Raw genomic sequence first — 26076 nt, 5'->3', positions numbered from 1 at the left:
CATTATGCTGGTTGGTTACCAACAGCCAGTGCATGCCGGAGTGTGTGGTGTGATGTGTGCGGGAAAAAATGAAAAAGAACAAAAAGTAGGGATTCACTGGCCAGAAAAGGCCACTTCGTACCTGTGTGGTGTCGACCAGGCCGAATAATGGCGGTCAATTCTTCAGCCTTGCAAGCTGTTGAATGGTGCAATCCCAGGACAAGCTGCTATGGCTTCTGCCATAGGATCGCTAACATCGCCTCCGGCGATGGGCGTCAAATAGTCAAATGGCGTGTATGTGTACGTGTGCATGCGTGTGTGTGTGTGTGTGTGTGCATGTGTCTGTATGGGCAAGAGACAAGGGAACAGAAAGTGTGCCTATTTCACATGCATGTTCGTATGTAGGTTTCCTTTTTGAGGAGTACTGCTAGTGAGGGACCTTTCCGTTACCATTGGTCCACTACCTTTGAAACCGTTTCTGTTCTTGTATAATTTTGCTCCCAGGACTGTCCGTTTGGTTCGTATAACCCCGGTGTGGGTGCGAGCACTTGCCTACGCTGTCCATCAGGCTACGAGTGTGTGAACGCGAGCGTGACCGCTCCCGTCAACTGCACGGCGGGGCACTTCTACAACACAACGGACGTCAGCGCCGTGAAGTGCACGCCGTGTCCACGCGGGCACGAGTGTCCCTACACGTACGTCTGAGCGTGGCATGAATAACTTAGCTGATAGAGCCTTACAGTGCTGCCGGGTGCCGAGGAACGACCAGGCTAGAATGTCACCAAGCACAGCATACCAATGTACACACTGTGACTCAACTGTGCATAGACTGTAATACATGAAAATAGAAACGGTATAGGCTAGGAGGCTGACCCCCAGTTCTTCGGCGACTGACAGTAGTGTACACGTGGTCTGTTCACTGTACAGTGGGCTTTGTTATGCTCTCTTCTTGTACCTCATTGGGTCGTTCTGCTCTTCTATATGCATTGGTATGCACAGCCTGGTACAAGCTGCAAAATTTGAACCGTTCAAACTTGAAATTGTGCGATCAGTGTGTGGGGTGCTATGCATCCGATGTACCAAACACCGCAGAGCCCCACACAACATATTCATTGCAACACACAGCACATCTCCATCGCCCGTTTTCCGTGTGATGAGATACAGAACTATCCGTAGCTTCCCAGTTTCAATCGAAAGCTTCTACGATGCCACTGCTGTCATTTTGCATCTTTGGTGTTGTGCAGTTGGCAGCTGCCCGTACAATGTCGCACTGGTTACTATAGCAACAACGTAGGCAGTTGGACATGTAGTCCATGCCCGGCCGGAAGCCAGTGCAGTGATGTCACGTCGGCACCCCAGCCATGCGCGGCTGGGTACTACTCGACGGCCAACTCCACTCAGTGCCTCCAGTGCCCGGCCGGGGCAAAGTGCCCGAGAATCGGGTGGGACAACCCGGAGGAGTGCCCCGTGGGAAGGTGAGCTCATCACATTCAGCAGTTTTCACCTAAACTGATATGCATGGATTCAATATTATGGCAGGTCAGCGAGAAAACTTCTCGTGCATCAGACTTGATCGTCGCTGCGCTTGGGAAATATGATGCTTGTCATACTTCAAGAGAAGTTGATCTCATATCGAGCACCCCCGGTTGGATGGCAGTGACTACGCAAATCAATTTCACCATCCCAAGCAGGGTATTGTATGGGGTACCGTTGTGTTGACTGAGTAGTTACTGGCTTTGCCTGGCATCAGTCCACAGTAGTGAAGTAATGTTTTGGAATAAATTTAGTTGAATAGTTTGGTTCCTAGGCCGTCTGCTCCCCCTCCTTCCCCTCCCCTCTCTTCCAGCCTACATGTCATTAGTGCATTACAGAAATCTATCTACCGGTATGCAGTTGAACTTTGAGGTTCTTTTAAAAAGCCTTTCGAAGTGCGCAAAAATGGTTTGGTTTCAGAAGTGGTTTGAGGTGTGAAATGACTCCCTTGTATTCGAAACCAATGGAGGAAAATTCGGGGTCGATCAAATGTTGTCGGTGAGGTGGGGTGGTAAGTTCAGGTAGTTGGTTGGAGATCGAGGTTCCACTGTTAGTCGTATTCACGGTTTCGTGTTTCCTTCATATTCTGTGACTAGATACTCGTTCAATGGCTCAACTGAGTGCACAAACTGTCCGCCAGGTTACTACTGTCCAGCACTTGCTATGGTGAGTCATATGCACACGCTCTAGCTATTATTATAGATCAGCGGCGGATCCAGCGATCTCTAAAATAGGGTTCCAGTACAATCAAAACAGAATATTGCTGATACATGGACATGGACACGCATATGGTTGCCAGTAGTACATTTACGAAATTTAGGGAGTTCGACGGAATCCCTGGAACCCCTCCTGGATCCACTCCTGTAGATGATGTGTGAAGGTATGTATGAGTGTATGTGTACCGGCATATATGTGCCAGCATATGTGCCTGGGTATTAGGTTGGAAAGTATTAGCCTGTTTTGCCGAATCGGTTATTTGATTTGCGTGTTTTTGGTTTTTGTAACAGGCTTGCTTGGGCTCTTGGTCTTAGTTTTTTTGTGTTTTCCGGACTTACTTTTCTGTTGTATCATATTGTGTGCCTGATTACTTCACTCTGTGTGTGCGTAGGAGGCTCCGCTGCTGTGCCCGAACGGCACGTACACAAACACCAGCGGACAGTCGGCGTGCGCAGTGTGCGAGGCCGGGCGTCAGTGCATGAGCCGCGCCGCGTCCGTGCCCTGCTTGGCGGGCACGTTCAGCACCGGCGGAGCGGACGTGTGCGGCGTGTGTCCGCCGGGAACGCACAGTGGTGACGCGGCGCACTCCTGCACACCATGCCCGGCCGGCAGCGAGTGTGCTAATCCCGCTCAGCTGCCGGTGGCGTGCCAGACCGGTTACGTGTCCGACAACAGCTCGGTCAAGTGTGCTCTATGCCCGGCAGGTGAGTTACACAACCATGTGCTGTTTCTTGTGAATCTGAACATAAGCATGGGTGACATCTGCTCTTCGTTTTCTTATCGCGGTTCCTTGCCTTTGGTCCGTGTAAACAGGCAGCTATTGTTTGTTTTTTTGTTTTTTTGGTCTGATAAAGCCTCTTGTACGGGCAAAAGCAACACAATGATGAGAAACCAGGGTATGATAGGAAGATATTATTAAAAATTGTTTGTAAGCCTTACACATAGAGTGAAACCTGTGTAAGACGACCGCTCAAGGGACCTCCAAAGTGTGGTCTCTGTAAGCAGGTGGTCTCCCTATCCAGGGTCATTTGACTGGCAAATCATGCATTGGTCCTGGCTGCAGTGGTCATCTGGGACAGGTGGTCGCCTTATCCAAGTGTACTATAAAACGGGTAACGTTTGCGACAATAAATGTTTGCATTTTACAAATTGAGACTGGATTGCGCTGTTTAATGTTTGCGAGTCGTTCTACAGTCGTTCTACACAGTCGAGTCAGTCTTTGCACTGAACTTTACATGGCACGAATTTGCGTTGTTCCAAGTTTGCGATTCGGGGCCTCTCGCAAAATTCCCAAACATTTTTACGTCGCAATAGTTACCCGTTTTACAGTATTTGCCGGTTCATGGTTCATGTGCATGTCATCACATGCGATGGCATGTTGTTGAAACTTGCTGTGTGCTCTCACATTTATGTGCATGTGTGCACCGAATGTGGATACGTGTATGCATATCTATGTACATATGTGCATGTCTGTGTGTGTGTATATGCATCCCTGGCGTTGCCGACAGGTCTTCTAAGCTCAGCAGACCATGCAGTGTGCATATCGTGTCCAGCTGGATTCTCCTGTGCTGATCCTAGGTATTGTCTACACATGCATTATGCCATAGCCACTTCTAGGCCAAGCATTTGCCATCATTTCATCGGCTGGTCATTCTGTTTGAATGTGCGGAGCAAAATAAAACCGAGAAAAATACCAGCCATACACAAAGCTTGGGCCTTACTATAAGGGCGCTATTCTGGAATCTTTCCATTCATACAATATCTCACTATACTGTGTATTGATCGGCTGGCGATCGCCCAGACACCCACACGAGATATGCCAACACAGCTGGATGGCGCAGTCACATTTGTGTGGGGGGGGGGGGGGGCATCTATGGACTTGCATGCGTGATGAGGCTATGCACACTTGACCAAAGTATCTACGGTATTTTCCAGAGTATAACCGCTCCCCCCCCCCCTCATGTTTGCCTCAAAATACAGACATCTATTCTATTTACCACCGTTAATTTGATCATCTGAGAATAAGCTGTAGCCCCGTTTTTTGGGGTGAATTTTGAGTGTTCAAAGTGCGGTTCATACTCCGGAAAATACAGCACCCCATGTGTAGTCATGTGACCCTTCTCTGATTGTTATGTCGTCTGTTTCCCTTGCTGTATCCAGGCATGGCGGTGGAATACCTTGCCCGTCTGGGTACTACTCGCCCGAAGGACAAACGGTCACATGCTATCCTTGCCCGGCGGGGAAATCCTGTGCTAATGCCTCGGCCGCTCCACTTGAATGTCCGCTAGGTAAGCACTGTAGTTGAAAAGATGATTTTCAAGTTGAACTGAACTTCAGATCATTGAGTCTGGTTTTCATGCTTTGTGTGTTCCAAGAGGAAATGTTGCCAGGTGATGCTGAGATGGTCTGATGAAGTTAAACGAGGAGAGGGAACTCCATTATCTTTCAGTAAAGATGTATGATATGAAATGGACCCTGTAGTTCATGCATAGACTGGAATGAACTCATGAAGCAGGGGCATTGTTCTAATGGCCTCACAATGTGGTTGAGTAGGCCCACTTGAACTTCAATGATGCCCAGGCCCCTATGGACTGCGCATCATGTCGTAGTACAGAGGAGATGAGAGAGGGCAGATGCACACCGCCTTCTGTATATTGAACTCATTGAAACAGGAGGTCTCTAACGCCTCTTCCCCATCCGGCAAGAATTGACTGTGACATGCCTTTTCTTTAATAATAATATTAATCTGACTTGTCTCTATATACATACAATTGCAGGCACGTACTCTGCAGCTCAGGCATTGGAGTGTACACAATGCCCGGCTGGTTCAGAATGCACCAATTCCAGTGCATCACCAGTGGCTTGTAAACCAGGGTGGTACAGCATAGGAGGAGGTAAGAATCGAGGACAACGCTAGCAGCAGCAGCATTAGACACTTGTAAAATATAATAAGCTCTCCCACTCTCTCGCATGTGCTTGGGCATGGCGTGATCTGCAAGCGGTGGACACCAGCTCGCCCTGGTGCAACAACATTATGTGGTACGCTAGCAGCAGAGCGTATGTTTTATGGCATACTTGATTCGGTGGGTACAGCTGAAATGATGAAGACTAAATGATACCTGTATGTAACCTGTAAGGATTATCTTCCCCGGAGAGGTGTTCAATTTAGGTGTTGTTGTCTTGTTAATTTTCGGTCTTTGACCACTTGCTGGTGAGCTGGTCTACTCACCTCCCACCGTTTTAGGAGCTGCATCTGCGCCTTGATCCTTGAAGGGTGGTGGCGTTCCTACGGATGCGGAAAGCCCGGTTTCCAGCCGAGTCTCACGCGAACCGTGAATTTTTTTGTCTTGTTAAACACACGTTGGTGGCCAAAAAGGTTGGTCCGGCCATGGCCTGACCAACCGGACCGGTTCCGCCGGGCCTGCATTCTTATGTACGCAGTTTCAGTTGTGTGCTGTCGTTCGTCTTGGTCTCGAATCTGTGTTTTGCTTGTGCTATGTTTTGTTGAAAGCGCTGTTGAAATGAATGTAGATCATTTTGTTTGTTCTCCGCATACAGACACTCTAACATGTACACACATCATCATTGTGGGGTTGTCTGTACATGCTGCTATGCATATGTTGGGTGTGTATGTGTTTGTGTGTGCGTGCATACGTCCGTGCGTGCGTGCCATTTTGGCATGTATTCGTACCTATGTGTGTGTGTGTGTTTGTTTGTATTTGAATGAGTGTTAATGTGCGTTTGTTGTGTGCGTATGTGAATATGTGTACACCTGCATATGGCTGTGTGCGTTTCTTCTTCTTTGTAACACACTCAGCCATGCTATGCACGGAGTGTGCCGCCGGCTTCCACTGTCCATCACCAGGAACGGCTCAGCTGACATGTGCACCGGGAACGTACTCTGTAGCGGCTGCCACGGCGTGTTCGCCGTGCATAGGCGGCAGCATCTGTCCCAACCCGGCATCCTCCCCGCTGTCTTGTCAGGCGGGCATGTACACAGACAGGACGGAGAACGCCACCCAGTGCCTTCCGTGTCCGGTGGGGTCGCAGTGCCCGAACACTCACGGTCGTCCGGTTCGCTGCACGGCGGGCCACTACTCCGACGCCATGGCTACCAGCTGTACAATATGTCCGGCAGGCTCGCAGTGTCCAGATCCTACACAGAAAATAGACTGCCCATTGGGTAAGTGTTCTGGGGCGTAGCTGGTCCACATGTTACGGGGTGGGGGAAGAGGGTACTTGTGCCCCTGTGACCCCAAAGGCTATGTCCCCCTGATAATGCTCTGGGTTTTATCACATTCAAATGTGCATAGCTCAGGGCTGCCACATGTGGAGGGAGAAAAATCTGACGGGGGTCCGGGGTGTCCCCCAGTGAAAATATTTAGGAAAATGGCTTGCTGTTGGGGTCCCAGAATACATGTTTAACTGTCGAAACACATGCAAGCACGCGTGCATTTTACAGCTACATGTACATGTACATGTACATGTACAATGACCGGCCAAGCGCGACCTGGTAGCGCCGAATGGCCAACTGGACAACAAAGTGCTCACAATAAATTAATCGGTTGTCCCTCTTTGGGAACAAAATCGGTCGGTTTGTCCGACAGGCGATCAAAAATCAGAGCAAGTGGCACCCCTGATAGCTTGTTCTATGAATATGGTGGGAGGAGGAGGGGGGGGGGGGGGGGTAAGTGTGCCTCTGTCACCCCAATGGACTGTATGACTGAGGACGCACTAGATGCCGCCATATTCGAAGGTACTTACCTGGTCCACCTTTTGGGGGGGGGGGGGATTTGTTTCCCCTACGACCTCCAAAGGCTATGAAAGTTACCTGAGTATGCACTGGCTGTCACCATTATTTGAATGTGCATTACATCAAGAGGCAAGACTGAATGTTTCACCAGTTACGTGATTATTGGTGTGGTTATTTGTCAATATGTGAAGCGGAGAACAGGATCAGCCAAGGTTTTCCAAGTCCAACAAACTGTCCACACAAACAGTCAAACGATAGACGCGAACAACCTCACCCCTCCCACACATACACACATGTACAAGCACACAAGCCAAGACAAGGACAACACTACTTACTTGCATGCTCAACATCATGTTTCATTGCATTTTAAGGGATTGTGTAGTGTTTTAGTGGCAGAATCTTTCAGGAATTTTGACACGTCAGCACTCCGACTTGTTTGTTCTCTCTTGCATCTTGCCATGTCCAGGCTATGTTTCAAATATCGGAGCTGTCAGCTGTACTCGCTGCCTACCCGGTACCATCTGTCCAGCCCTTGCACCCGGACAAGTACGCGCTCTAACGCTGATCACCCAATGCCTACCCGGCACGTACTCGCTGACAGGAGAAGAGGCGTATTGTCTGCCGTGTTCCGCCGGTACAGCCTGTACGAATACCAGGTACTGCCGGTGTGTATGTATGGAGAGTATGCGATTACCGTATTTTTTCCGGTTGTAAGTCGACCTTTACGACTAAAAATAGAAGGAGAAAGGGTGGGGGTCGACTTACAACTGGGATTCGACTTATAACCGGGAACTATCAGTATCTTACAAAAAACGACTTGCACTGCATGCATGAGTGCACCATGTGTACACATATTTAGCAGGTTATTGGCCTTTTTCAAGGATTGGGACGTTATACCCTCCAATAAGGAATGTTTGCATGATTTGTTGGTGTTTTAGTAGAAGGGAGTAGTTAGTAGTGATTCTTTGGGTGAAAACTTTAAAACGCAGAATTGAGATCTCCGGACACGGAGGTCGACCTATAACCGGGGTCGACTTACAACCGGTAAAATACGGTACATCCTAATTTTGAGGTGTTTCGCACTGGATGACGTCATAAACACTGGTTACTATGTAAGACTTTGATGATGTCATTCTCCTAACCTCCATGATGTAGGGAGATTTCCGAAGTCCCATGACGGACTTGTGGTTTGACATGCTTGATATTCAATTAAAACTTGCTGCGCGCCCTGGTACCCCTCTCAAAAATTGATGTTCTGGTGTGTGGGTGGGTGCCTGTGTACATGGTGTGCGTACGTGTGTATAATATGTGTGTGCACGCGTGTGCATGTATATTTACGTATGTGTATGTTCACGCACGGTGGCAGTGGTGGTGTTGTGATATGCCCGCCGGGTACCTACTCCCAGCCCGGCGCAGCGGAATGCACCACTTGCCCACCCGGGTACAGTTGCCCGCTTGCCAGTCTTATTCCGACCAAGTGTCCAGCCAGGTTAGTATTTTCCCTTATGGCATTATTTAAACTCGGATACTGAGCCAGTAATAAATGTTAAAATGTAGCCTTTTCAGTTTTGTGCCTTATTATCGCACTTTCTGACTGTTTATCATCTTGTTACAGTGGTGGATAGTTGCTGCATAACTCAGTCCCATGTGTTTCTTCTCCTTATAGCATAGCTCCGGATCCATTGCAGAACGCCGCTTCTCTCTCTTTCTCTCTGTGTCCATCTCTCTTTCTTTCTCTCTTTCTTGCACACACAACCCCCCCCCCCCCACACACACACACACACGCACACACACTCTCTCTCTCTCTCTCTGGATCGTTACCCGGGCATAATGCTCATCCTTGGTGTTGTAGATAATTATCACCCTTTGCGTACAGTGTGCAATCCATGCTGTAATTTTCTTTGACATTCGCATCAAACTTCATTCCCGGAGATATCTAGTTGCTGATTGACAATGCTATTCACACACCTCTTGTTGCTGTTGTGGGCAAGTGAGTGAGTGTATGTATGTGGTCGGCCACAGAGCGCGATGGTGGTAGTGAATGTCAACGCAGAAGTTGTTCCACTGTCAATACAGAACCGGTCCGCTAAAGATTGATATAATTATGTAGTCTTCACTGCATATCAGATGGGTTTGAGCTAAACCAGTGTGTGGCGTCAATTCCATAATTCTCTTTGTTCCAGCACAATTTCACCATCATTGTTTCCCTGTGTTGCGTGTCTATGTTGTTCTACATTTACAGCACATACAGCCTTGGCAATGCTCTCCAGTGTACGGAGTGTCCCGATGGATACTTCTGTAACAAGACCCACGAAGCCCCTGTTGCCTGTCCTGCTGGTAGCTACTCACCTGGCAATGCCACCGAGTGTACGGAGTGTCCCGCTGGATAGTAAGTGTGTGCAACTTTGGACTGTGGAGTGGGAGAGCTTGTAGCCACGCACAAATAAGTATTGCTCACTCAAATTTGGGGATACTCTGGTTCTCGGAACGACATTGCACTTGTTTGCTTGAAAAAATCACGGCTTGCGTGAGACTCGGCTGGAAAGCCTGGCACGAGGGATGCAGTGAATGGGATTTCGGTTTAATCGAAACGTGACTTGAAATCAATGTCACCAAAAAGACCATTTGTTGAGACAAGTGAGAGCAAAAGGAAAAAGGTAGAAAAAATGGAGCCACTGGTTAGCTGCACATGCTCTAGCCTGCGAACTGCAAAACTGCACACGCGATGCGATGCGTGCAGCAAGACGTCAGCATGACGTACACATGATTTAACACGTAAACAAAGAATAGTGTTGGGAAGAAGGTTCGGTGGTTCGTATGATCTTGCTTTCCGAATTCAAAAGGAGGAATGTTCCATTCAAAGGAACCTTATTGTACAAATTTTACTCGTACATCCAGTACGAATGAAGATAAATGCATATGAATGGGTATTACATGAAACCGTACGAAATTTGTCGCATACAAAATTTTCTTGATTTACATTACTCCAGCAAGGCAAATTCCAATCCCTTTTTACATGTCGTGTCTTTTCTTCCTGTGCACTAGCTACTGTCCACATGCATCTCTGGAGGAGCCCATCCCATGCCTGGCAGGTCGATATGCCGAAGGTGCAGCTGCTTACTGTACGCCGTGTCCACCTGGGTACCGTTGTCCAAACGCCACCTATGCACCTGAGTTCAATGGCAGGTAGGCATAGAAGTTCTGCATTTCTAGACATGTGTATGTGTGTGTGTATGCGTGCGTGCGCGCGCGCGTGTGTGTACGTGTGTGTGTGTGTACTCCTCCTGACCTTTCTTTCATTCTCCTGGGTGGTTACCAACAAATTCATACGTCTGCCTTCCTACCGGCAATACAATTTTGTTGAGAAACAGAACCAGATTCGAACATTTGGCTTGTGCCCGTCCATCACCATGCCTGACCCAATTGCATAGGCGGCGGTGGTAAAACGGATGTATGAACTTTACTTCACGTATCAGAATCAGTGCCCGTATGCAACAAGTTGTAGTTGCTCCTTGTTAAGGAATTTTAATTGTCTAAACTCTTAAAAGAGCTTAGACTTGTGTATAGAATGAACAGTTTGCAATGCATGCCTCAAGATACACAACAGTATGATTCTCACAGAATGGTGGTTGAGGAAGATGGCTGTGTTGTGCAATTGACACGAAAACAGGAAAATGAGAAATCCTTATACGGCAGGCTTTTGGAAGTCAAATATCCTTACATGGGATCATGACTTTAAATACTGTACTTTTTTCTTGCTGTCGAATTCGCTGCTTCTCTGCAGTGACCTGTGTCCTCCGGGGACATACTCGTTGGAGAACTCCACACGCTGTACAGACTGTCCGTGCGGGCATTCATGCGAGACGTCCAACGAAGCGCCGATACCCTGCGCTGACGGCACCATAGTGACCGCTAGCAACGCCACCGAGTGCTACGGTTGCGCTGCCGGCTACTATTGTGCACCGAACAAATGTGAGTACCTGGCCCAGGCAGGAATTCTAACAGACCGCTAGTACGTGGAGTGAACTAGTGTTGTGGCTACAGTCAACTTCGTGTATAACGACACTCGGGGGGGGCATCAGAAAGTGTCCTTGTTCGCAATGTGTCCTTATACCTGAAGTCTCACTATATGTATAAAGTCAGATGGGACTTTGCTCTGGGCATGGAAATTCTGTCGTTATTCGCGAATTGTCGTTATATCCGCAGTCGTTATTAGCGAAGTTGACCGTATATCACAGCCAGTAGGCATGACAACATATCACACGCACGTTGGACTGTGGGTTTGATGTGAGTGTGCACTTGACCCACTCAGGGGTGTTTGCTTCATGGAGCTGTATGTATATCATGTTTTAGAGGTGTGGTCTGTGTCGCAAAGTTGCGGTCCAGGGGTTCCTACAAGACAATGGGCACATGCTGCCAGTGAGAAATCAGACGAAAATGTTGCTACTGCCGCTAATTCTCGTTCTTCCCGCTGGCTTTATCGTTTAATTGCAAATGCTTTTCCACACAGGTGCTCAGTATCTCTGTGCGGTTGGCTTCTATTCATACGGTCGCTCTCTCAGCTGTTCGCCGTGCAACCCTGGCTTTCTGTGCGACAATCGCTACCGCCCACAGACCGAGCCCGAGCCGAAAGACTCGTGCCCGCAGGGAGGCTGGTGCGATGGCCGGGCTTTCCACCACTGCCCGCCAGGCACCTATTCCAACACTAGTGGCTTGACCAGCGGTGATCTACGCACGAGCGAGAACGACACGTGCGTCCGCTGTCCCGCCGGGTACTACTGCACCGGACCCGGGGCGACCTCGTACCTGGAGTCGCCCTGCCCAATGGGGTACTATTGCCCGGAGGGCACGGTGAGAGAGTCGCAGTTCCCCTGTCCGGCCGGGACGTACAATCCTGATGAGCGTCAGACAGAGCTTGTCGTTGGCTGTCGTCACCGCTGTCCTGAAGGTATGTAAAAACTGGTGTGTAACCATACGATTCACTCAAACTACAGTGCTGCTCGATAGAATCCGATCAGGAGAGGCACGGTTGCACCCTGCACAATTACACAGACCTGTGTTCACCTGTCTAGGGCTCCACAGCGCCCGGTGCATACTTGACTCAATGGATTGGACTTCAATGAGCATCACTATTCTTCTGCCTTCAGCAATGCCAATGCGTCTACTTGGGGACCATTTATGGTTATCTACGCAAAAAAACCATGCCCCGCATGCTGTGTGTGTGCTTTCTTACCGAATTCATTTTTATTGCATTACAACCAGTGTGGTGTCGGGATTCTGAACTACCATGACTGACCGATGAGGGATTTTGGAGCCCTGAACTTTACTGATGACGAGCAACTGTCGCATTTTCAATGATTTTGGTTCGCCAACATTTTTGAATGTTCTATTGTATACGGGTGTTCGGCTAGTAGTTCAATGTTGCAATGGCACTCAGTCGTTCTGCTTCACCATTCATTTTCTTTTTTTCTCTCTCCCCATCTAACTCCCCATCCATTTGTCTACGTTCCTATCTTTGTTTTCCTTCTTTCTCCTCTCCTTCTCTCCCAACCCCTCCATCTACTAGTGTCCACTTATTCATCTTCTCTTCTCTCTCCGTATTGCTCTCTCTCTCCCTCTCCATATTGCATTTGTAGGGTACTATTGTCCGCCGGGTACGGGGAATGAGTCGACCTGGGAAGTGTGCCCCAGAGGGTACTACTGCCCGGAGGGCACCCCCACCGGGAACGCCAACTCCTGCCCGCTGGGAACGTATAGCGGTGTGACTGGACTGAGCAACTCCAGTGCTTGCCTGACCTGCCCAGCCGGCCACTATTGCCCCGACGGCAGTGCCATGAGAGCTAGTACAACACCCATACCGTGCCCGCCTGGACGCTACAATCCCAACACTGGTTAGTGCTTGGTTCCCCTGGTAACCATGTTTCCTCTAGCGGGTTCATAATTTTGTGCATTCTCTTTCATTCATTGTCACATATCGATGTGCTTAGAACTGTCTTAAATGTTTTGTCAGCTACAATGAAACAATAGCCATAGAATGGTGGTGAATGACTGGTTCCATATTTCTATTTCGAAAGTACACAGGGCAGAACAACAGAGACCAAAGATCCTTCTCGTGACTCCGAGTTTCGTGTTTCAAAAACACTCATCAGACGAAGCTCTGCCCCTTTTTGAGGTTTCCAGAGAATTTGTCTATTTAAAAAGTACATGTTGTTTGAATTTGTGTGAGAATGAAGAAAGTTCACGAAATCTGCAATTTGTTTGTAGAAGATGAACGTTTGGAATTGGACATGTCGAGGATTTTCCAATTATGTGTCTGTGTGCATGTGTGTGGATGCACTTTTAGCAAATCGGAATGTTGTATTAGAATCTTGTGCTCTGTGTGTGTATGGTTCAGGTGCTGGTCACGAGTTCAACTGTCATCACTGCCCGGCTGGTATGGCTTGCCCTGTCACCGGCACTGTAACACCCAACACCACATGCTTCCAGGGGCATTACTGCCCCAATGGGACCGTTACCTCCGACCAGTTCCCTTGCCCACCCGGCTCGTTTACAGGCTCGACGAATTTGACTGCCGCCGAGGAGTGCACGGCATGTCCTGCCATGCAAGCCTGCGGCTGGGCAACCGGGGTGGACACGAACCCCAGTTTGCCCTGCAAGCCGGGACACTATTGCCCCAAGGGCACGCCAGCAGTGGACCGGTTCCCGTGCCGACCGGGCACATACTCCAACCGTTCTGACCTGGTGTCCGCCGACCAGTGCTTCTCATGCCCGGAATCTTATTACTGTTTGAGCGGTGGAGCTGCTCCGAGCGATGCCTGCCAGCCGGGTTATTACTGCCCAAGCGGGACGAAATTTGCCGACGAGTTCCCTTGCCCAATGGGCCGTTACAACCCGGATCATGGTCAGAGTGACGTCACGGCTTGTCTGTATTGTACACAAGGTCATTATTGTGAGAAGGGATCGGTCCAACCAGCGGCATGCGCACCTGGGACGTACATGCCCGAAGGTGTGTACCCAGCCGGCCACGCTCTAAACGGCACCCTTCTCGGCCAGGCGGCCGGAAACAAGTCTGAATGCATCACGTGCCCGGCGGGGTACCTGTGCGGGGAGGGGACAATCACCCCTGTCCCGTGCGGCCCTGCCCGCTTCTCCAGCGCGGGCCGTTCGGCGTGCGACGACTGTCGTCCGGGGCACTATTGCAACGGGACGAACACGACGGAGGCCGTGATGTTGCGTAACAACCGCTGCCCAGCCGGCAGCCTATGCCCCCAGGGTCTTAACACCCTGGATGACTCTCTGCCCTGTCCTGCTGGATTCTACTGTCCAGAGGGTAAGTCTAATTTACAGTAAAACCTGTGTTGTGGATCGAACTTGCATCCCTGGATCATGCAGAATCCTGCTATATCTGGCCATTTCCACTGCACAAATATAATGGCAGGATTTACTCTATATGAAAAGATGTATCCACAGAGTGAAGCAACGGAGCACAATCGCTTCAAAATTCGTTTGATTCACAATCGCTATCATTAAATTTTGTCAGAGCACACTTTGCTTTGTGTTCAAGAATGCTGTATACCCTGACACTACTGTTCTTGATCACTGCATGACCGTCAACTCTGCTTCTAGAGAAACGATGTGGAGGGCCTCGTAGGACTCAGATTTGACTGCATTGTTGCATTTTGGGTATTTATTCCAGCACCTATTAAACTCGCTAACGATGATTCTGTGTGCTAAACTCTTGGATGTTCATGTCCTGTGCTGTGTACTTTGCAGCCACTGCCCTGCCCGTGGCATGTCCCGTCGGCACGTTCAACCCGCTGCTCTCCCAGCAGACCATCTCCGACTGCAGGGCATGCCTGGCCGGGTTCTTCTGCCTGGAGAACACAACCAGCCCCACTCAGGTCTGCGACCCCGGCTTCTACTGCCCGACAAACATCACGAATGGGCAGACCGGCCTGAAAATCGGGTCCTACGGCCCCAAGCAGGTCCCGTGCCCAGAAGGCACCTACACCAGCAACTACTCCAGCGGATCCGTGGCCGACTGTCTGACGTGCCCAGCCGGGAACTATTGCCCTCGGGGTAGTAGCCAACCGCTCGACTGCCTCAGAGGGTACTACTGTCCGGACGGGGTGGGGGCCAGCGTGCCGTGTCCCATCGGTAGCTATGGCAACAGCACCGGCTTGATGGTGCGCGAAGACTGCAGCGACTGCAACCCAGGTGAGCGCAGTGTGTGCATGTAATATACTTTGGGAGAGGGACTAATACACCTTGTTTGGCAGTGTTTCCTGATATTTTTTGTCATTGGCTCAGTGTCCGTGTTCAGCTGCAGTGCTTGCCAGAGAAACCCAACCTCATGAATAAAGTAGCGCCGACTTCGAGTGCACAGACCAGTATTATATGTGTAGTGCTAGCGCTGCGTAGCGCCCCAGGCGTTTTTCTATATTGATGAGGTTGGATTTCTTTGGCCAGCACTGTGTATGTACATCAGAAGCTTGCCTACTGGATCCAGAGTACCTATAAATATTATTGTTTGGGATGAAGTTTGAGGTGTGTATAAATTTGTCAATGTCAATTCATTTATGCACTGACGCAGCAGGACCACGCCACAGGACGATACGAACAGTGTAAAATTGCCGAGCGTTTTCTGAACAAGGAAATGCAGGGAATGCAGCGAAAAATTCAGGCTATAAATATGCAACAAGTTCATGAAAGGTGAAATCCAACGCTTCACGAAGCGAGAATTTATGTTTTCATTCAAGTTAAGTTTATTTCTGTGTGTTTGCATTTTGCGTAGGCTACTATTGTGATGGCCAAGGGATGGCCTCGTCCCGGGGGCCATGCAACCCGGGGTACATCTGCACATCCGGGGCGTACACGTCCACGCCGAACGATGGCACTACGGGACAGGTGTGTCCGGCTGGTGGGTACTGCCCGGAGGGTTCAAGCACAAGTCTGCCGTGTCCTCGCGGGACCTTCTCCAACACGTCAGGTAAGCTTGTCATCATCGTCATCATCATCATCAGGTGGTGATGTCATCAGGATGAAACATGGCATGGGTGATGCATGGGTGTGATGTCATCAGGATAACGCATGTCACTGGTGATGCCTGGGTGATGTCGTCAGGATGAAAGATAGCATAGATCTGCATTGGGTAAAATTGGTCGTTGGTCAAGATGCCCGATAGCTGTTAGCTCGAATGCTTGGAAATTATTGTGATCGTCTCCTTGTGGTTGAACGTGTATTATTACTATTTTCACCCTTATGGATGTGCGTGTAATCTGCTTGTCTGCCTGCCTGCCTGCCTGCCTGTGTATGATGCATGTGCCCGTATGTGTATGCATGGTGAATGTTTTGCTCAGGTTCAACGAATTTCTATGATTGTGTCCCGTGCACCCCGGGCTACTATTGCCAAAACGCCCGCGGACCGGAGCCGAGTGGCCCGTGTGAAGCCGGTTACTACTGCACGGGTGGTGCGACCCAGACCCGACAGCGGGTCGCAGAGCCGGGGTTCTACGCCCCGGAGGGCTCGGCCCAGCAGATCCCATGTCCGGTGCGCACCAGCAGCAACGCCAGTGCCCAGGCTGCCTGCGACCCGTGCCCGCCCGGGTACTACTGCCCCGACCCGGGGATGTTGGCCCCGCTACCGTGCGGCATTGGACAGTACTGCCCGTCGGAGTCTGACCGGGGTCTGCCCTGCCCGCCCGGAACATACAGCCCCGATGTACGCCTGGCCAATGAAACAGATTGCCGTGACTGCCCACCGGGTCAGTACTGTACTGGGGGTGAGAGCGCACCATCGGGAAATTGCTCCGCAGGACATATCTGCTTTTCACGCAACGACAAGAAGACACCCAGCAGACTAAGTCGCGGTTCTGACGTGCGTCACCCGGGCGACCTGTGCCAGGAGGGGTACTACTGTCCCGAGGGCACGGCCCTGGAGGTGCCCTGCCCGGCAGGGACATACAGCGGAACGACGCATCTCTCCATGGAGTCCGAGTGCCTAGTGTGCGAAGCTGGACAGTACTGCAACACGACCGGCTTGAAGGCACCGCAAGGTCACTGCGCGCCGGGCTACTTCTGCCTGTCAGGCTCATCATCAGCACAGCCGCTCAACCAAACGTTTGGTGACATCTGCCCTGTCGGCAGCTACTGCCCATCGGGTGCGCAACAGGCTCAACAATGTGCCTACGGAACCTATTCCAACGTTACCGGTCTCGACGCTTGCCTCGACTGTCCGCCTGGATTCAACTGCGAAGCGGGCACCGTGAGCCCCAACCCCTGCCCCCTGGGGTACTACTGCCCCGGGTTCACAGTGGCCAGCACGCCCCATGTGGTGGCGTGCCCCGAGGGGTTCTTCAACCCGCGCACCGGGATAGTGAGCGCTGACGACTGCACGCCCTGTACCGGTGGTCACTACTGCGTGGGCACGGCACGCCACAACGAGAGCGGCCTCTGCACCCCGGGCTTCTGGTGCGGCCGCGAGGCCATCGTGCGCAGCCCCAGCGTTGGAACGGACAAGTTCGGTGCGTGCAACGCCGGACACTACTGCCCGCAGGGGAGCACGGCGCCGATTCCCTGCCCCACGGGCACGTATCGTCCGGAGCTGGGCGGCACAGGCATCGACTCGTGTCGTCCCTGCACTGCCGGACAGTACTGTGGCCAAACGGCGTTGACAAGTCCCAGTGGTGACTGTCTGGAAGGCTGGTATTGCAGTGAAGGCAGTCAGGAATCTACACCCGGTGATCTAAGGTACTCGCTCAACACATCCTATGCTGCGGCTGAGTCAGGTGATGGGTCCGGTAGCGTTACAGAGATACTAGCCCGGAACGTGACCTACGGGGCAATCTGCCCAGCCGGCCACTACTGCCCTACCGGGTCAACGCGGCCGACCCCATGCCCAGCAGGTCACTACGCTAACTATACAGAGCAGGCTGCCTGCACTATTTGCCCTGCCGGGTACTTCTGCACCGGTGGGACAATCAACCCGCTCCAGTTCCCATGCCCGATGGGGTACTATTGCCCGGCCGGCTTGAATCAAAGTGACTTTTATCCGTGTGCTGCGGGAACGTTCAACAATCTGCTATCGCGTAGCGGTGTTCAGGACTGCACTTGGTGTACAGGAGGGTTCTATTGTGACACGCCGGGACTTGCAAACCCAAGTGGTAGCTGCGAGGCCGGATTCTTTTGCCCGACACGGTCGACCAGCAGCAGGGCATCGACCTGCAGCACCGGTCACTACTGCCCGGCTCAGTCACCCGCCCAGCTACCCTGCCCGCCGGGGCACTACTGTTCGGGCGCGGGCCTTTCGACCCCGACTGGAAACTGCTCTTCGGGCTTCTACTGTGTGTCGACGTCGTCATCTGCCGAACCCGTTGACGGTGTAACGGGTAACATCTGTCCCCTGGGGCATTACTGCACCGAGGGCAGCGGTAATCCCACGGCTTGTGATCATGGTAGCTACGCGCCCAACAACGGCAGCAAGAGTGCGTCCGACTGCGTCCAGTGCCCGGCAGGGAAGTTCTGCTCAAGCGTGGGGCTCGGTGCCCCGGTCGGGGACTGCGAGGCCGGGTACTACTGCCCACCAGGGCAGAACAGCAGCATGCCCGAGGAGTACATCTGCCCGGCCGGTCACTTCTGCACCGCACGTCTCGGCGACCCGGTACGCTGCCCGGACGGGCAGTATCAGAACGAGACAGGGCAAAGCGCATGTGACCCGTGTCCTGCCGGTTACTTCTGCACGAGCTCTGTATCGCCGGTGGTGTCCTATGAACTGTTTGAGTGCCCTGCTGGATATTACTGCCCAGCTAGTACGCCGTACTCCACACGCTATCCATGCCCACTGGGAACATTCAGCAACTTGACAATGCTGACACAATCAGCCAACTGTACACCCTGCACGGCTGGCAAGTACTGCGGTACGCCAGGGCTTTCGGAACCGGAGGGTCTCTGCTCGTCTGGCTTCTACTGCATCAGTGGCAGCTCTCAGTCAACGCAGGCACAGTGCCCCCAGGGATCGTACTGCCCGGAGGGTTCGGCCCTGCCCGTTCCCTGCCCTGCCGGTACGTTCAGCAAGGACCTGCAGCTGGCCAACGAGTCTGAGTGTCGCCCGTGTCCCGGTGGTCAGTATTGTGCGACGTCGGGATTAACGGCCTCTACGTTCTACTGTGCAGCCGGGTACTATTGTCCCGAGGGTAGCAGGGCAGCTCACGCCCAACTGCTTGCTTGCCCTGCTGGTAGGTTCTGCCCGCTCGGCACCGCCACACCACGACCGTGTCTGACAGGTACGTTCTCCAATCGCACACACCTGTCGTCCACCGATCAATGCACCCCGTGTACTGGCGGCCAGTACTGTGACGACACGGGCCTCTTGTCCCCGACCGGACCCTGCGATGCCGGGTACTACTGCCCGAACAGCAGTGATACCTCTGCCCCGGACCAGTACCAATGTCAGCCCGGGTATCAGTGCCCCGTTGGCTCTTCATCGCCTCAGCCATGTCCGGACGGAACGCACAGTCAGCAAACCCGTACAGTGTCCTGCCCGTCATGCCCCGAGGGTTCGTACTGCCCCACGGGCACATCAACCCCGCCCAGCTGCCCGGTCGGTCAATACTGCCCGGCCGGTACCGGGACAGTGCGTATGTCTTGCCCACGTGGGACATTCCGTTCCTCACCAGGTGCTGGAAGTCAATCAGACTGCATACCGTGTAGCGGTGGTTCCTACTGTGCCGTTGATGGACTAACAACTCCCACTGGACTCTGCGATGCCGGGTATTTCTGCAGGTACGGTAGTGACCGCGCAGCGCCAGCCAACTCCGTGTCCAACATGACGACTGGGTTCAGTAATGACTCCATGTGCATCACGCTGCAAGGTCAGCCGCTCGGCGATTCCGGAGTGTGTCCCCGGGGCCACTACTGCCCAACGGGAACGGCCCACCCGCTGCCCTGCCCGTCCGGGAACTATAGCGCCAGCGTGGGTCAGAGCGAATGTACCGAGTGTCCGGCCGGGTATTATTGCCCGAACGGGACATCGGACTACGAGCCGTATGGATGCCCGGAGGGTCACTACTGCCCGCCTGGAACTCAGTACGGTGAACAGTTCGCATGTCCTGCGGGTACATACAGCAATGCATCTGGTGGAGCAGCTCTCGCTGACTGCGTGTCCTGTGATCCCGGCTACTACTGCATGCGATCTGGCCTGTCCCAGGTTTCCGGGCCGTGCGACCCCGGGTACTATTGTACCTCGCGGGCAACACAGACCCGACCGGCCATCACCACTGTCACGGGAGGGCCCTGCCCGATTGGAAACTACTGTCCGAGTGCATCTTCCTCGCCAACGCCATGCACTGAAGGCTATTACTGTGGAACGACACGACTGGGAAGTCAATCAGGTCTCTGCAAGGCCGGATACTTCTGCGAGATCGGATCGCAACGGGAAGATCCACCGGCAGGTCTTTGCCCGGCCGGGCACTATTGCCCAGAGGGTAGCTCGACGGCGCTGATGTGCCCACCTGGTACCATATCGCCGAGCACCGGCAATGCGAACCTCTCCAACTGCTTGCCGTGCCCGGCCGGTCAATATTGCCAACTGTACGGACAGACGGCGGCGGCTGGTGAATGCCAGGTCGGGTATTTCTGCCCTGGGGGTCAGCGATCTTCAACATCACCGCTGTACGCGTGCTCTCCGGGTCACAAGTGCCCCAATGGCAGCAGATATCAGATAGTCTGCGCACAGGGACAGTACCAGGATCAGGTGCAGAAAGGTGACTGCAAGCTATGCCCTGCGTCGTACTACTGCGACTCATCAATTATACCCGTCTCCGACTTTGCCCCCTTCGTGTGTCCGGAGGGGCACTTCTGCCCGGTCGGAACCCGGTACGCCACCGAGCACAAATGCCCGGTCGGGACGTTCTCGAATTCGTCTGGCAACACGGTTGTAGAGGATTGCCTTCCCTGCTCCGCCGGACACTACTGCAATAAGACTGGTCTGGCGGAGCCTGCAGGACGGTGTGCTGCGGGGTATTTCTGCAGGTCGGGTGCTCAGTCCAGAACGCCTACTCACAGCCCCGTTAATGCAAATGTCTGCCCGGCTGGTAGCTATTGCCCGGAAGGGACTAACAACCCGACTCTGTGCCCTGTTGGGACTTTCAACCCATCGGTGCTTCAGAACTCTCTGGATAGTTGTCGTAACTGCACTGGCGGGTCCTATTGTAATCAAACTGGTCTATCATCGCCCAGTGGACAGTGTGAAAGTAGCTACTACTGTGACACCGGTGCCGAGAATCCTAGTTGGCAGGAGTGTCCGCCGGGCGCTTACTGCCCCGTGGGTACGGCCCTGCCCGTCCTGTGCAGTCCGGGGACGTACAACCCCGACCGGCTGGGCGGAAACGCCTCAGCCTGTCGCCCGTGCTCCGCCGCGTTCCACTGTAGCGTGTCGGGATTGTCAGCGGCGTCCGGAGTGTGCACCCCCGGGTACTACTGCCCTGCCGGCTCGTCCTCATCCCGGCAGCACATCTGCCGACCCGGTCTGGTGTGCCCACACGGCCTCAGTCCCAGCGAACAGAGCTGCGCGGCCGGGACGTTCACAAACGCCTCGGGACAAGCGAACTGCACGCAATGCCCTGCCGGATTCCAATGTTTGCCGGTAAGTCCGTCAGCCTACGGACCAGCCTATCAATCTTGTCCGGCTGGTAGCTTCTGTCCAGCGGGTACCGGGTTTGATGTACAGCCATGTCCCAGTGGTACCTACAGCTCTGACACAGGACTGAGCAGCTCCAACCAGTGCCTTCCATGTGACCCTGGCATGCATTGCAACTCAACTGGGTTGACTAGCCCCGCAGGTAACTGCACTGCCGGGTTCTTCTGCGCGTACGGTGTCAACACGCCAACACCATTGTCAAATCTGACGTTCACCGCAACGGTCAACGACACTTGTGAATCTACCAACGTTGCCACCGCAACTGGGTATGGAGGCATATGCCCCGTAGGTCACTTCTGCCCATCCGGTACCGACCTGCCCGTTCCCTGCCCGGCTGGGACCTACACTGACAGTACGGGTCAAGCGGACTGCAATCCGTGCCCCGACGGTTTCTATTGCCTGCGTCAGAGCAGCGGCTTTTCATCCAGCCCATGTCCGGTCGGGCATTACTGCCCCACAGGGACACGGTACGGCATCCAGCACCCATGTTCTGCCGGAACGTATCAACCAGCGGTGGGAGCAAGAAACTCAACATCATGCTTGAGCTGCACGCCAGGAAAGTACTGCGCTACCCCGGGCCTTGAAGTGCCCACGGCTGACTGCAGCCCAGGCTGGTACTGCACGTTGGGGAGCTCACTGGCTAACAGTACTCTGAACGGAGGTCGCTGCCGAGTCGGAACGTTCTGCCCGGCTGGGTCTGCCTCCGAAGTGTCCTGCACTCCGGGCTCCTACTGCGCTTCGCCAGAGTTGCCTTCTCCGACTGGTCTCTGTGCGGCTGGGTACTACTGCACCGGCAATGCCTCGTCAGCCACACCGTACAGCGGGGCAACGGGCAGTATGTGTCCGCAAGGTCACTACTGCCCGAGGGGAAGCGCCCGGCCCGAGCCCTGCCCGGCTGGTACGTATCTTAACAGCGAAGGAAATTCCGATCTCTCGCACTGCTTGAGCTGCCCCCCAGGAAATTACTGTGCTACAAGTGGTCTCAGTCAGTCCACTGGATTCTGTGATGAGGGCTATTATTGCCCAGGGAATCAGAGTTCCAGTCATCCGGATGATTTCGTATGTCCCGTGGGGTATTATTGTCCTCAGGGCAGCGACGAGAGTATCATCTGCCCGCCAGGAACGCATCAGCCACTTCAGGGACAGTCGAACTGCACCCAATGCCTTGCGGGTCATTATTGCGATAGCGCTGAGGGTGTGGTCACTGTGGGTTCCAGTACCCGTTGTTCACCCGGGTACTATTGCCCTGTTGGTACACCACGCAGCAACCAGTACCCCTGCCCGCCTGGTACCTACAGTAACAACACCGGTCTTGTCCGGTCCACCGAGTGCCTCGCATGTCTGCCCGGGTACATCTGCCCCGACCCGGGGACTGTGTACCCGGATGTGCTGTGCCCGGCCGGTTACTTCTGTCGAAGGTCTGGTAACTCGTCAGCTCCTAACCAGGGCATGGACGCCAACATCTGCCCTCCTGGTTACTTCTGCCCTGTCGGAACGCAAGAACCTGAACCATGCGAACCTGGAACAATATCAACATATTCTGGCCTTGCGAACAGCAGTCAGTGCACGTCATGTCCTGCAGGTCGCTACTGCAGTGTTCCCGGGCAGACCAACCACACGGGTAGTTGCCAAGAAGGGTATTACTGCCCGTCCGGCTCGTCTAGTGCGACCCAGGTCCAATGTCCCATGGGCGCTTACTGCCCGGGCACATCCGCCAGTCCAGTGGACTGTCCAGTTGGGACGTTTTCGACCTCTCTCAATCTTGTAGCACCGGAAGACTGCAATCTGTGCACGGCTGGAATGTTCTGCAACACGTCCGGACTCATTACTCCGTCGGGTCCGTGCCGCGAAGGCTTCTTCTGTCCATCGGGTTCTTCAAATGCGGCACCGTTCGAGTCCGTGTGTCCGATCGGCACGTTCTGCCCGGGCGGATCATCGTCCCCGCTGACGTGCCGTAACGGCTCTCACACGTCCGTGCCCGGATCGGAAATCTGTGTGGACTGCCCGGCCGGCTGGTATTGTCTGAATGGTATGCTGACTGGCCTGTGCCCAGCCGGATTCTACTGTCCAATGGCTACTGCCGCAAACTGGCAACCGTGTCCACGAGGTACGTACAGCCAGCAGTCGGGTCTCAGTGCTGTGGATGAATGCTCTTCCTGCGACGGCGGATCATTCTGTGCTATCGTCAATGCTACATCTCCGACGGGGCTTTGCATGGCTGGGTATTACTGTGAGTCGGGTGTGGACCGGCCTGACCCAAGCTACAACACGAACGGCTCATCGGTCAACACCTCTCTGATGTGCCCACTGGATGCTGGATTCCGGGGTAAGGGCGGGGTGTGTCCTGTAGGGCACTACTGCCCGACGAACAGCACCGTGCCCGCACCATGCCCCGCAGGAACGTTTGCCAACACCACTGGCCTGTCACTGTGTCATCAGTGTCCGCAAGGGTTCTACTGCCAGGCGGCTACATCCCGGTATGACCTGACCCCCTGCCTGTCTGGGCATTACTGCCCGGTCGGGACGGGTGCTTCAACGGACTACCCTTGCCCTGCCGGGACTTACAACCCAGACTCTGCGGCCACTGGAAATGTCTCGTGTGCGGCGTGTACGCCGGGCATGCATTGCAGTGGAGAAGGCAACTCCGAACCCGATGGAAACTGTTCAAGTGGCTACTACTGTCGACTGGCGTCTGCATCACCTACCCCGTCGCGGTCGGAGTCGGGCGGCCCATGTACCGGAGGCGAGTACTGCCCCGAAGGGTCAAGTGGCCCCTTGCCCTGCCCGGGTGGTCAATACTGCTCCGGGGACATGCTCTCTCAGCCAAGTGGTGACTGCATGCAGGGATTCTACTGCACACGTGCGTCAACGCGTCCCGATCCCACCGACAACACAACTGGGAATGTTTGTCCTTCGGGGCACTATTGCCCCAATGGCACGTCCATCCCACGACCTTGCCCCGCTGGCACGTATCTTAACAGCACTGGCAACACCGAGCTGGAGGACTGTCGCCCGTGCACGCCGGGTAGCTATTGCGCCGGTCCGGGACTTTCGACCCCGACCGGTATATGCAACGGTGGGTACTATTGCCCGAGTGGCAACAATGTGTCATCGCCTGTGGCCACGCCGTGTCGACCCGGGTACTACTGCCCTGCTGGTTCGTCTTCTCCATTACGCTGTGCCTCCGGTACGTATCAAGACTCGACTGCACAGTCCAGCTGCAAGCAATGTGTGCCCGGATTCTTCTGTGATGCGCGTCACGCACCGATCGTGCTGGACGGGAATTCGACCTGCCCACCCGGGTACTATTGCCCGGCCGGTACAACCCACGCCCTGGAGCATCCGTGCCCGCGGGGAACGTTCAGCAACCGATCGGGTCTCAATGCCAGCGAGCAATGCATCAAGTGCCTGCCCGGTCAATACTGTCATGAACTGGGATCCACCGAGCCAGCCGGTCCGTGCGATGCTGGCTACTTCTGTTTGCTTGCTTCCCAGTCTGCCACACCTGCTCAAGGACCTGCGGAAGGAGACGTTTGCCCCGTAGGTCGTTATTGCCCAAGCGGAACAGCTACGCCCATCCCATGTCCACCACGCACCTACTCCAATACGACAGGTCTGGTGAATTCGTCCGAGTGTACGCCGTGTGACGCGGGTAGGTATTGCAAGATGTCGGGACTAACGCAACCCACTGGACACAGTGCGGCAGGATTCTACTGTCCACAAGGCTCGGCATCGCAAACAGAACAACCATGCTGGGCCGGTTCGTACTGCCCAACGGGTACACCAACCCCGATGACCTGCCCACGCGGTACGTTCTCCTCTTCCACCCAACTGAACTCTTCCGAGCAATGTACCCGTTGCACTTCCGGCTGGTACTGTTCTGGCCCGGGACTTACGGCCCCGACTGGGCCGTGCGACCCGGGGTACTTCTGCCCAGGTGGCGACGATCACGCTCGACCATTTGCCTGCTATGCGGGCCACCATTGCCCTGGAAACAGCACACGTCCTCTGCCATGCCCGGCTGGAACTGTCTCAAACACTACCGGTGAGTGAGAACAGGTTTTATTGATGTTTGGTATTTTGAGTTTAGGAAGTTATGACGGAAATTTTTCCTGCTACATAGCCAGAAACCTTTCTGGTAAGGTACCACCCCTGACGGCTTACTTGTCTCCATTGTGTGCGTGCACTTGTATCTTTGTCTGTTTACTTACTTCTTTGAATGCTTGGGTATGTTTGTGTGTTTGTATGTGTGTGAACGTGAAGCCAGACCTCTGGTCGGCGGAGCTTAATGGGCCCCACCACCACACTCCATTATTCACCCCAGTGTCTGGAGATATGTGGTTTTGTATAAAAGAGAAAAACATGTGTATGTACATGTATGTGAAAAATAGAAAAAATG

General features: G+C 53.5%; 1 protein-coding gene across 1 annotated transcript in view; it reads left to right on the top strand.

Moving 5' to 3' along the window:
• LOC135828604 (uncharacterized) overlaps window positions 1-26076 on the top strand; it is a 90776-nt gene that overhangs the window by 2651 nt on the left and 62049 nt on the right. The window contains exons 4-22 of the mRNA XM_065341033.1: window positions 484-674; window positions 1224-1454; window positions 2109-2178; window positions 2621-2933; window positions 3738-3807; window positions 4390-4517; window positions 5007-5123; window positions 6047-6412; window positions 7449-7638; window positions 8349-8471; window positions 9225-9371; window positions 10028-10168; window positions 10767-10954; window positions 11493-11930; window positions 12619-12873; window positions 13377-14312; window positions 14756-15199; window positions 15777-15971; window positions 16342-25722. Of these exons, the coding sequence (XP_065197105.1) occupies window positions 484-674; window positions 1224-1454; window positions 2109-2178; window positions 2621-2933; window positions 3738-3807; window positions 4390-4517; window positions 5007-5123; window positions 6047-6412; window positions 7449-7638; window positions 8349-8471; window positions 9225-9371; window positions 10028-10168; window positions 10767-10954; window positions 11493-11930; window positions 12619-12873; window positions 13377-14312; window positions 14756-15199; window positions 15777-15971; window positions 16342-25722 (13924 nt within the window). The remainder of the gene's footprint in view (window positions 1-483; window positions 675-1223; window positions 1455-2108; window positions 2179-2620; window positions 2934-3737; window positions 3808-4389; window positions 4518-5006; window positions 5124-6046; window positions 6413-7448; window positions 7639-8348; window positions 8472-9224; window positions 9372-10027; window positions 10169-10766; window positions 10955-11492; window positions 11931-12618; window positions 12874-13376; window positions 14313-14755; window positions 15200-15776; window positions 15972-16341; window positions 25723-26076) is intronic.

The sequence above is a fragment of the Sycon ciliatum genome, chromosome 12, assembly GCF_964019385.1.
Source record: "Sycon ciliatum chromosome 12, ocSycCili1.1, whole genome shotgun sequence".
Lineage (NCBI taxonomy): Eukaryota > Metazoa > Porifera > Calcarea > Leucosolenida > Sycettidae > Sycon > Sycon ciliatum.
Note: the sequence above shows the minus strand (reverse complement) of the source record. Positions and strands in the feature narration are given on the sequence as shown.